This window comes from Pipistrellus hanaki (genome assembly GCF_964339955.1).
Source record: "Pipistrellus hanaki genome assembly, chromosome: 2".
NCBI lineage: Eukaryota > Metazoa > Chordata > Mammalia > Chiroptera > Vespertilionidae > Pipistrellus > Pipistrellus hanaki.
The window spans coordinates 122,428,270-122,440,390 of NC_140504.1; the positions used below are offsets into that span (position 1 = coordinate 122,428,270).

General features: G+C 50.3%; 1 protein-coding gene across 8 annotated transcripts in view; it reads left to right on the top strand.

Moving 5' to 3' along the window:
• Positions 1–11,574, top strand: part of PHACTR1 (phosphatase and actin regulator 1) — a 520,404-nt gene extending 508,830 nt beyond the window's left edge. For all 8 annotated transcript variants that reach the window (XM_084872731.1, XM_084872730.1, XM_084872734.1 and 5 more), the window contains 4 exons: positions 1,305–1,366; positions 4,516–4,656; positions 7,607–7,683; positions 8,438–11,574. In XM_084872731.1, coding sequence (XP_084728857.1) covers positions 1,305–1,366; positions 4,516–4,656; positions 7,607–7,683; positions 8,438–8,453 — 296 coding nt within the window. In that variant the 3' untranslated portion in view covers positions 8,454–11,574. The remainder of the gene's footprint in view (positions 1–1,304; positions 1,367–4,515; positions 4,657–7,606; positions 7,684–8,437) is intronic.
• The last annotated feature ends 547 nt before the right edge of the window (positions 11,575–12,121 follow it).

Sequence of the window (12,121 nt, forward strand, 5' to 3'; positions counted from 1 at the left end):
TTTTAATGGGCTTTTATCCAAAAGAAATTTGCATTTTTATAGGAACTCTGAGAGGGAGATCAGATCTTTACATCTAAAGGAAGGAGCTTTTGTGTGGGTGGCTAGGGGCACTGTGGGGCAGGCTACTGTGGGGACCTCGGCCCATGGCAGGCCATGGCACTTCTGGTGCTGCCCCCATACAGCATCCTGATCCCCACAGGGACCTTGCCCCTGAGCTCTGCACTGAACAGCATGGTTCCTCCCGCAGGAGGAGTGGCTGTGGCTGCTGCCTGCCGTCAGGGCTGACAGGAGGGCAGGGTGGGACCCACTTCTGTGCACAGGGGCTTCCCTCTGTTAAAGGTCTGCCCTATATTGAAACAACTGAATTGCAAGTGTGCATGATATGATACATTAATTCAGTTATTGAAATACAATTAAACACTAGTGATTTTTCTCAAGATCCAGCAGGTGAGAAGCAGAGACCTTTGCCTCTCATGCTTTTAAACAATATTAAACTTAGAGCCATGCTTTCATTCCTTCCCCAGAAAGAAGTGATGTTCAAGGTCATTCCGTTAGCTGGAAAGGAGAAAAAAAAGCCCCCGGGTTCTGTCCTGCAAACCTTTGCTCCCTTCCCCGGGCCCTCTTAGCTGCGGCTCTATAAACATCTGATGAGCAAGTCACCCACATATTAAGCTGGTAAGGTGCAGGCTCCGGGCCTGCTCCCCTAAGGCACTCCTTAAAGGTCCCAATGCAGGCAATTGTGCCCCACACTCTGGCCACATGCATGCTCAGTGGACTTCTCGGAAGATTCAAAGAATTAATGGAAGCAGGGCTTGCGAAAGGTGAGCGTTTTGAAATTCCTCTTCATGCAGCCAGGCTGGCCTTTGCATTCCTCCTCTTGTTTCTGCACAGGTGACAGGCACCCCGACTCCCACAGGGCACCGACCCGAGGGCCACATCACAATGAGCCCTGCGGGGACTATGAGGCTGGGGCAGAGTGGATGGAAGCCCACCTCACTGCTGACAGCACCCTGATCTTTTAGGACCTCCCTCCTTGTCTTACAAGCTACACCTCTCACCCAGCAATGCTGCCGGGAGACTGGAAACCCCAGGTGACAGAAAGGAAACAAAATAGGCAGGTCAGCCTGCTCACCACCAGTTTGAAAGTGCCCCCAGAGGCAGAAGCAAGGCCAGGGTAGGAAACAAGCTTTCTCTTCCCCTCTCCTGACCGTAAGGTGCTCGGCCCGGAGCCTCGAAGGCTCATAGTATGCCCCTGTGTGCAACACTGTCTACAGAATCGAAAGCATCTTAAATGTTTCTTTCAGCTCGGAACGAACAAGAGGAACAAGAGGAGAAAAGAGAGATCAAGAGGAGGCTAACTCGAAAGGTGAGAAAGTTCTTGAGCACTGGGGCAGGAGAGGGAGGGAGGCCGTCTGCTCCTGTGCCCTCTGCTGGCCTCAGTGGCCTGCAGCTGCCTGGCCCACGGGGAGAATCTCCCCTGGCAGAGTGGGCAACTATCTTGGCTCTCCAGGACCTCTCCACGGGAGCATGGTCAACGCAGCTGCATGACCTTCAGTCTTTCTGGTGACATTCTGTGTTGCTTGATTTTTGTGATGCTCACCCGCCCCCAAGCAACTTGATGTCAAGTGCATTACATTTTCAATGACAGTGTGTATTTTATTTTTAAAAGCGTACCATTAGCCATCAAGCAATCAGAAACTCATAGTCAAAGCAGTAGTTCAAATATAAGTTATTTGCTATGACCTTGGGAACATTTGAATTTTCCTTGCCTCTCTGACACTATTCCTTAACTATTAAACTAAGAGCAGTTTAACTTGATTATGCTAAATCAATTTGGAGTATTGAATCAGGAAAAAGCCTAAAGTACTGATAAATTTTTGAAGATGTTTGAAAAGCACTTAAGATAGAAGACATAAACTAGAATTTTTATATATTTTTAACCCCAAAAATAGATGGCTTGGCAATGCACTGTAGACCCAAATGGGTTTAATCCTACATGAGTGGTCTCTTTAATAAGAAACTCTTATTGAGGCTGTTCCTGGATGCTGTTGGCAAGTTTAATTAATTGATGACACACAAGATATAATAGTATGTTCTGTCAGATGAGAGTGGTTGCAGTCAGCCTCCTGCAGTGCCCAAGGTTCTCAAAACTCAGAGACAGTTAAGAGTCCCATTAAAATTAATTTTTAAAAGGTTTATTAATGGATGCTTCTCCCTAGAAATATTATGCAAAGGAAGACATTCAAAGATCCTAAAATATCACACCAATTACAAAGGTGATGACTCCTGTTTCTCAATGCTCTCCTCTCCCTTAGCACATCCCAGGCTTCTGGCGATGAGCCAAATGCCATCCCAATGAAAAGGAGCAGGATACACAAGTGCCTGAAGCCAGTGACAGGCTGGCATGCTCCTGGTGGGAACTAGAGCAAGAGCTAAGTGAGCTCACTTCATTAAGGTGCCCTCACCTCAGCCACCATCTGATTTTTTACCTTATGACCATCCAGTCTTTGGACACAGGCACCCTTTGTCCTGAGAGTGAGGAGTGAGGATGATGGGAGGGAAAGGATGTTAGCTTGTTCTAAGTATAACCTTGAAATGGCTACAGTATCAAAAAGTGGTTCATTTCTGATACAGAAAGGTCTAGACATTCAGAAAAATTTGAAAATCCAGTTTTCATAAAGTTCATTGGAGTTGGTTGCTGGCACCCAAAAATTCTCCTAAAGTTCAGGGTTTCTAAAAACTAATAATAGGTAAACATTTAAATACCCATTTAATTTTTATCTCTTTAAAAGAAATATATAGCCTGGCCGGTGTGGCTCAATGATTGAGCATCAACCCATGAACCAAGTTCTCGGTTTGATTCCTGATCAGGGCATATGCCCGGGTAGCAGGCTCAATCCCCGATAGGCAGGAGGCAGCCAATCCATGTCTCTCTCATCGATGTTTCTATCTCTCTATTCCTCTCCCTTCCTCTCTAAGATCACTTTAAGAAATCCTGTTTTAGGAGTATCTATAGTTTTGTAGAGAAGAACTGCATCGTTTGGCTCCGGGAGAGGGAGGAGGGTTTCCTCTCACACCATCTCCCCTGGGGTGGGTGGCACAGGGACAGGGACCTCAGAAAGCCCGTCATGTTTGCAGGTCTCCCAGAGAAGGTAAATGCTCTTCCTCCTCCTGGTTTCCTGTCCTTCCCCGGGGCTGGCTTGGGGAAATAGAAATAATGAGCTGAGTTGAGGGGTCAGTTTTAAGGGAGAGACTAGAAGCAGCTTTCACCTCTCTTTTTGTGGAGAGAGATGTGAGCTCCCAGAAGGTTGAAATGTCCTGTCCCAGGAGAACCAGGGCTGCTCTAGGGCAGACCAGAACCACCTGGAGGGGGAGCTCCATAGTCCAGGCAGCTGGGCCCTGCCCTGGCCCCAGAGGCCTCTGATCCCCAGGTCTTCCTCCACTGGCCTGGAGGGAGCTACGGCTGCCTTGGTCCTGTCTGCAGCCTTGCAAACCCTTCTCCATCCCGTTCAGTACCAGCCAGTCAGGCATCTAGTCATGCCTGCCTTTGTGGGCCGTTGGCAGTGAGTGGATCGCTCGGCACCAGGGAGGTGCGTGACAGCGGCATGAGACAGTGAACAGCCAGGTGGCTGGGCTCCCTGGTGTGTGTGTGTGTGTGTTCTCTAGGCCATTGCAGTAGGATTGCATCTGACTGCGTCTCCCATTAATAGGACTAAATACAGTCCAGGGCCTAGAGAAAAAGTTGCTTTTAAATAATATGGGTGAAACGTGAATTGACCGCATCCGAAGGAGAGGGCAGCTGCTTTGCTCCAGAAGAAAGGAGCCCAGGGACAGGAGGAGGCAGTAGAAACATCAGCCTTAGGTAACGGAAGTTCAAAAGCGGGTGTCGGTAGGCGACATCGGGAGATGGTTGAGTTCTCACCGCAGAACAATCTGAAAGGCCCATTCGAGGCTTCCTTTGCACAAACGGGGCCTAGCTCTGCCTTCCTGGGCTGGCCTTTAATTTCACTTGACCTTCCTGAGGACTGGAGTCTTCTCCGACCTTCAGACCATGTTTTTGTGTCTGAAACGTTTTTTTTATGTGAAATGATGCACTAGCTCGTCTTTCAGAGAGCACTACATTTGACACGGATGTGGACTCACAAATCCAAAATAAGGTAAAACCTTTGTGTGAGATTCCTGTCACCGTGATGCGAGAAGTGAGACAAATGTGGGGAAACCCTCAACAGACACCCATTCACCCCCGGACAGGCTGCTTGCAGAGACCAAGACACTGGCATGTTACCAGAGACAGCGAGGCTGAGCACAGGCCTGGAGGAGGCTCCAGCAATAATGGAGCTCGGTGAACAGTAAAACACTCTCTCTCTCTCCTAGAAAAGTGTGGGTGCAGGAGCAGGAAGCCCTGCCCCTCCCTCGCTGCGTGATGCATAGTGGCCTCTCGGGACCTGTAAATCCACAGATAGGCAAGTGATCCAAACTCCTCTTTGTGACCGTGCCCCCCTCTTCCGCCCACAGCTCAGCCAGAGGCCCACAGTGGAAGAACTCCGGGAAAGGAAGATCCTCATCCGCTTCAGCGACTACGTGGAAGTGGCTGACGCCCAGGACTATGACCGCAGGGCCGACAAGCCGTGGACCCGCCTCACCGCTGCCGACAAAGTAAGGAGAGGGGCGAGGAGAGGGGGGCAGGTGCCCACGCCCAGGTTTCGCCCCTGCCCTGGATTCCTCGTTGCTGCCTGGGATGCTGCATTAAAACGAACAGCAAAGCCACGGCCAGGGTCTCGGGAATGGAGCACTCAGTGCCCACGGGGCAGGTTGGGAGTGCCGTGTCCCCACCACCTTTCACCAGGGCCCCAGATAATTGGGAGCGGTCACTGAATGGATTCCTCAGGGCTCCGGAGAAGGAGCAAGACGGACACGTAATATTGTGCCATTTTACGGTAGAAGGAAAGGCAGTATGGTGATACTGCCCAGAGAAAAGAATGGCATCTGTGGGGCACCCAGCTGACCTTCTGGGCAGGGCCACTGGCTGTAGCACCACAGGGGTGACCCACAACCAAGAGGGGCTGAGGCCACTGTCCTGGCAAAGACAAAGCCCAGAGACAGCAAAACATGTCCCTGCACTAAACCTCTATCGACTAGAAAGCAGAATACAAACAATCTAAAGTTGAGTTTGTTTTATAAGAAACGCAATGATGCACATGATACCATTCTTCCCTGCCCATCAGACCTCATATTAGAATTAAACTCTGCTTGGTCATTGTTTGGGGTTCTAGTCCAGACCCCATGAGGAACTGGAGGGATGGGAAGGGCAGGGGAGCCACTGCATGTAAGGACACTGATGAGGTCAGAGGCAGAGACCGCCTGGAAATAGCCTCCCACATGGGGTCAACCCCCAGATCCTGAAGAGTGGAAACTCTGCCCTCCTCTTAAATGCAGCACATCTCTTCCCTGTGCCGGAACTCGGTGAGGCCCAGGAACTGGCTGTTCCAACTTCACCCTCAGGTGGGAATGTATGCACAGGTGACTGGGGTCCCTCAGCCAAAGGATTGGATTTATACCGGTTGCCCACAGTACTTAACTAAATTTGACCGAGCATAAACTAAACACAGACAAATATTAAGATGCACAAATCACACACGGTTTATTTACCAGAGTCCTGGTGGTTTCCAGAAGCCTAGGCAGGTCACCTGGTGATCCGCGCCGACAGACACACACACTGGACAGGAGCACGCCACGGCAGCATCTCAGTCCCGATCGAGGCCTCAGAGTTTGGCTCACGGGCAGAGGGACAGCTCACTCCCGCAGAGCTTCACGCTGTATCTCGGACAGGGAAAGAAGGAAGTGGAGAGAACACGGCGGGTAGAGGAGGCCTTGTGGTCTCTGACCAGTGCGTCTAGGTCCCTTCTTTTATGGCCATTTCTGGGTGTTCCCTTGTTCCTTCTGGGTGTAACCAATGGGTCTTCAGTGTGTCTTATCGGGGGTCTCCAGGTACTTTTTGCCTCGCTTTTCAGCTTTCCAGATAAGCACATGTTAGGGCGTTCACACAGTCGGGGCTCAGAGTCACTTTAAAACTTAAGTTTTACAAAATGGATTCAAGTCACACTAAATGGAGTTACTTATACTAAGCTTCAAAAACATTTCAAATAATTTCTTTTACTTAAAATAAAATCAGAATAAGATCAGAAATACAATTCACACTTAAACTCATAAAAATAAATGTTTTCACTCCTATTTTAAATCACACAAATAATTATTCTCACACTGTTTTAAATCCTTAAAATATAAATCAAACATCACACTAATATAACTATAACCTCTGAGTTTATTTGTGTGTATACATTTCCAGACAGAACCTGCCCCCCAGGTGGTGGTGTCTGTATTGTCCCCAGAGGAGGGTCCTGGCCCTGGTTCTCTGGCTCACACTGGCTGCCGTGTGCTTGCTCACCACGGGCAGGGGAGCCACAGGTGTCAAGGGCAACTCCAGCTCTGAGGAGCTGTTGGGTGGGGAGTGGACCCAGCGCCACCCAGGCTGCTGGGGATGGGAAACCCAACAGGGTCTTCCTTCTAACTGGCCCTTAGATGCTCACATGCCTTCCTTTCAAGAGGAGCCACTGTGACGCTCCCTGAAGACTTCTCCAGCCTCTGACTCTCAGTGCTTTGACATTCCCACGAAAGCAAATGCCGAACTTAGAAAGAGCTCCATGGAAGGGCACACATTTAAAACTCCTGCCCCTGGCATTCCTGTGTTCCAGACCCTCCTCACCTGTCCCTATGCCTGGTTCCCCAGCCCTGCAGGTGGGCTGCAGCCACGTGGGTGGCAATGCTGGAAGGATGAGGCTACTCAAGTTTACCGCAGAGTGTACTAGGGTCTTCAAGACATCCCATCCACCCATAATGGTGAAAAAGGCTGCCTCAGCTTCAAGAGCCATGAAAGAGCAGAGGGTTTACAAATCAAAGGGAAGGAGGGCGACCCTCCCCTCCTAGAAGTATCTACTGTGAGGCACTCAGAAGTATCTACTGAGTGGCTGTGATGAGTTCAGATTGTTTACCTAAGGAAGGTGAGAGGTTGGCACATTATTTTTAAAAGTATGTTATTTATTTATTTATTTATTTATTTATTTATTTAGAGAGGAAAGGAGAGAGATACAGAGACAAACACTGATGACAGAAACATCATCGATCAGCTGTCTCCTGCACACCCTTCTCAGGGGATTGAGCCCTTGACCTGGTATCGAACCAGTGGCCTCTTGGTTCCTGGGTCAATGCTCAACCACTGAGCTACATTGGTCAGGGACATTTAAGTGTATACATATATAAGGAGCCCAGGAGTGTGGGCAGGTGTGCACACTATGGATACTGGAGGAAACAGCTCTGAAGAAAGAAAGAAGACAGTGCCCTGGGCAATAGCCTATACACACTCATTCGCCATTTAGATTTAAGGGCAGTAGGTGTAACGGATATCTCAGGTGATTGTTTTTTTTTTTCTCCCAGTGAAAACTCCACTTTGTATGGCTTTGTCAAAGGAAAAAAAAAAAGAAATAAAATAAGAAGTGAGCTCCATCCCATTTGCCCCCTCAGCATACTCATGGGCTTCTCTCCATTCCAGGCTGCCATTCGGAAGGAGCTGAATGAATTTAAAAGCACTGAGATGGAAGTTCATGAGCTGAGTAGACATCTAACAAGGTTAGTATCGAAGTGTGTTTTTCCTTCTCAAGTTGTAATATCTATTTCCAAACGACCTACCTGTTTCTCGGTCTAAGTGGTGTGGTGGGCACGTGAAGGAGAAGATAAATGTTCGCATTCAGTTCCCACTGTGGCCACTGAGACTGGGGTTGGGTGAGGGGCATTCAGGCCCAGGCTGATAGCCACTTTTAACTCATTCAAACTGAAGAGCCAAGTGCCATAACCCTGAGGTGGGGTTCACAAAACTTAAGCCGAGGAGAAAAGATAGTTGTCAATTGACCGCCAGTTGGCAGGGGCCAACCCTAGTTCACTTCTGTGATTCCCTGTCATTCTCCCAGGTGGTCTTGTGTAGTGCTGCTTGGGGAACTGAACTCAGAGAGATAATGAGCTTATGTAGGGTCATTCAGTGAGAGAATAACTGACAATTTTTAGACACTCCCTTGGGGGAGCATTCTGAGAAATGGTGCCTAGACTTACAGATACAAGGTGACAACACAAGGTCTCCACCTCACTGCCAAGTCCGGGCTGCAGGCCACCAGGGCCTACTGACTAGTCTGTAGGAATTCTAATTAAACTATTCCAAAACCGAAGGTGGATTCAGTGGGCCTCAGGGGTTCTGTGGATGTGCCCTGATAGGAGATGTATACCCCCCTCTGCTGTCAGAGGCAAGAACTCTGAGGACGGATGAAGTGGGCCATGGAACTGGACACCTCCGGCAGTCACTTGGTCTTGATTCATTTATTTCTTTTCCCAGGTTTCACCGTCCTTAACAGTCAGATTCCTCTTGAGTGCTATGCTGTCTTCAAAACATAAATTTATAAGAACCATAAGTGCTGGTATTTATTCACTTCCCATGATGGTGTAAATCTTCTGAACTGCCTTTTTTAAAAGAAGGAGAAGGAAAGGAAACACAATCAGGATTCTGTTTGAGAAACGCGATGGTCACCGCTCCGTGGTCAGAGCTGCTGGCACCGCCACGGGTCCTGAACCGTGCCCATCCCCAGCCGGCCGAGAGCACCTGCAGCCTCTCGGAAGACTTTCAGCCCCTGCCCTCGGGCACCACCTTCACTGAGGCTCCAGCGACCTTTCCTCAAAAGCACCTGTCACCTAAGTCCAAAGAAAGCTGAGGCACTGGGCGTGGCCTGGGAATGACTTCGAGAAGCAAATTATCTGGTTGGCCGGTTAGGCTTGGCTTCTGGTTTGGGGTCCCCTCAGGAGGAGGGTGCTGAGAAGGGAGCACTGTCTCAGTTGCCCGGTCCTCTCCCTCTAGTCACCCACCTTCCAGTGAACAAAAGGGAGGAGCCCTTGTCTGGGGGAGTCTGGGTGGCGGTCACACCCATCCTGTCCCACTGAGCTGCCTGCGGGAAGCTCTGGGTTAGAAGGGGAGAGTTGGTTCTGCTCAGTGAACAGCCGTGGCACAGGTGATCGTCCACACACAAACAGCCACTGCTACGGTGCGCCTATGGCATCATGTGTATGGGCATAAGGACCACCTGGAGGGCATAAAACTGGGCTGAGAACTCCTCTTGGCTGGTGGTCTTCATTTTCTCTGCCTGCCCCAGGGCTGGTGACCTTGTGGCTCGGAAGTTAATGGCTCCCGAGAACCGGCCCCCCCACATGCAGGCCAGAAACCATTCCTGAAGGACCGGACTTCCGGTCACTGACGGACTGGTACTCTAGAACACGTGATGGCCTTCAGTCTCCTCTCTTTGCACTGCGGGGTTCTGTGGGTTTGGCAGAGGCTAGAATCAGGCAGACAGCAGCCATGCCCACCTTGTGCTGCTCTTCCCTGTTCACCTTTCTCCAGGGGGAGCCCTTCCTCCCTCATTATGTTGGCAAGGGTGATTGGAGAGGCCTCTCTAACTGCCCCCCTCACCTGGGACCATGGGAAGCAGTGCTCTGTTGACTTAGGAACCCCGAGGGTAACATGTGCAGTGAGAGGAAGGACAACCCCCAAACCCTGAGAGCTGTCATGGGGCCCATTGCAGCCCCTTTTTCCCTCCTGACAGCTTGTAGGGCCCCCATCACGAAGCTCTGCCCGGCCTCCCACAATCAGTGTGGTCTCAGTTACCACAGTCTTTCCAGGTGATGGTTCCCTCTCTACCACACATGCCCAGGATTTAGAAGGATGCCAGCCTGGCCTTCACAGCAAAGAGTTAACCAGTCCCCACCCTGACCCGGCAGGCCGTTTACCCTCTGCAGGCATCCGCTGCTGCGGCCAGCACCACCCAGGGCTGTGCGTGTGCGCGGGGCACGGGCAGCTCTCAGGCAGTGCCCACCAGCCGCTGCACAGCTGTCCTGTGCTTTCCTCACAGCGCCTGGCACATGCCGCTGCCATCACTCGATCCTTTCTTCTTTGCTGAATCTTAATGGTTCTTGATGTGAGTAGAAGGACTGTTCAGGGGAAATGTGTGGCTGTAAGCATTCTCTTCCCAAAAGGCTTCCTGACGTCTGAATGTGCAGATGGTGTGGCGAAAGATGTAGGGCTCTTGCGTTTGACTTCTCTGCAGCGGGCACGTGTTCCGGGCGGAGCTGCCTGCCTTGCTCAGGGCCGAGTCTGCGCTTCCTCTAACGGGCTGCTGTGCTTCAGGCCACTGGCAGTGCCCTGGCAGGATGGGCAGGCCTTCCCCTGGCCCAGGAGAGAGTCCTAGGGGAACTCATTCCTTGACCTGGACTCCTCCCACCAAGGCCAGTGGCTTCTCTGCTGGCCTTGCTTGGGCCTTTCTGATTCCCTGGGGACATGAGGCCCAAGTCAGTTTCCCTGCAGCCCACCTTCCTCCCACAGTGCTCTCCTGTGCAGTCCCCTGCACGGAAGGAATCCGACACCTTCCCCTTCGCTTCCTGCAGAGCACCGTTTTCCACTTGCAGGACTTCGGGTTGCACCTGCCATGCCAGTGAGAGCACCCACCCAGATGTGGGTAGCTTCAAACCCACTGTATGGGGCTCAGCAACCGCCGTGGACCACAGCGTAGCCCCTCTGCTGTCCCTTTCCCTTCCTGAAATCTGGAGGAAATTTGTAGAAATCTGTCCAAATTTCTTTTTTGCCACATTGATTTGACAGTTGAAAAATGTGTGTTAATTCCCAAGATGACAAATCAACATTAACTAGAGGTGGGAATCCTGGGAGAGATGGTCTGGCTGTTTTACAATGCTCTCCTTGTCTGGAAAAGCTGCGGTTTTCAAGTACAGGTTTAGTTTGTGTATATACATTTCCAAGTGGGCCTCTTGTCATGAAAGGAAAAGTGTGAAACTCCTCAGATCAAAATGTTTCCCTTCTGAAAATGAGACCGCGCCCCGCCCTCCCCCGCCCGCCCACCACAGAGCAGTGCCATGGACCGGCCAGACCTGCGTGCTCTTTCGAAATTGCTGTGTTCCTCCCAAAGGCCCTCAGAGCCCTGGAAAACCTTTAAAACTTTAGCCTTCATGTCAGATTAGAGAAACCAAACGGTGTGACGCTAGTTGTGGTGAGAACCCGAGTTTATTTTTCTCCTGCTTCCGAACGTGTACATTTGCTGAATGGAAACCGTGCTGTGTGCTTGACGAGTGGATGCCCGCTCCCCCTGTGCACAGCCAGTGTGCGAAGGTCACCTTAAATGAAATGACTTTTTTCTTCCCATTTGTCTGTTAATCCCCAAACCGGTTGCTTTTGCCGGTTGCTCCCCGGGTGTCTGTACATAGTTTGTCTTTGTATAGGAGCGCGCGCTCGTGTTCTGATCCCACAGATGACGGCTGTATGAGGAAGACGATGTAAATAGAACACAAGTTAAACTGGATCTCTACGGCCTAGGTTTTGTACATACAGAAACTGCATGGTATTTAAATTATTGTTTGTCTCTGATGATGTATGCAGTTTCTTTAAAAACAAATCCAAAAAAAAAAAAAGTCTAAAAAAAACCATTTTATTGCCTCCTGTGTGTTGTATTAATGAACAGCAGGAACCACAGAAAATATTGTATTTGGCTTGCCTGGGGAAGGCGGGGGGGGGGGGGGGGGGCAGGGGGGAACAGGACAGCCTCATACATCTGGTGTGATTGGGGAGGGAAGGGTTGTTGCACGTGAATTAACTGTCTAGAGTAGGGGTGTCGAACTCAATCAGAGAAGGGGCCAAAATCTAAAATCCAGCCTAAATCGCGGGCCGAATGGTTTACTGAACAGTCATAAACTGACAATGTCATAAACTGACAGCGGAGTGCAGTGATGACAGCGCGGTGCGGGCCACATCGCAAGGCCTGGCGGGCTGGATTTGGCCCGCGGGCCTTGTGTTTGACACATGTGGTCTAGATAACATTTGTAAGCCACAACTATTTTGTTCCAAACATTTTCTTAAGAATGCACGGTCCAACTGTCCTTTAGTAATCTGGGAGTAATGAATGGGCATTAACTCACAGCTCAGAGGCATCTGGGTAGTATCAGGCATCAGACAGCCTTAGGTCACAGC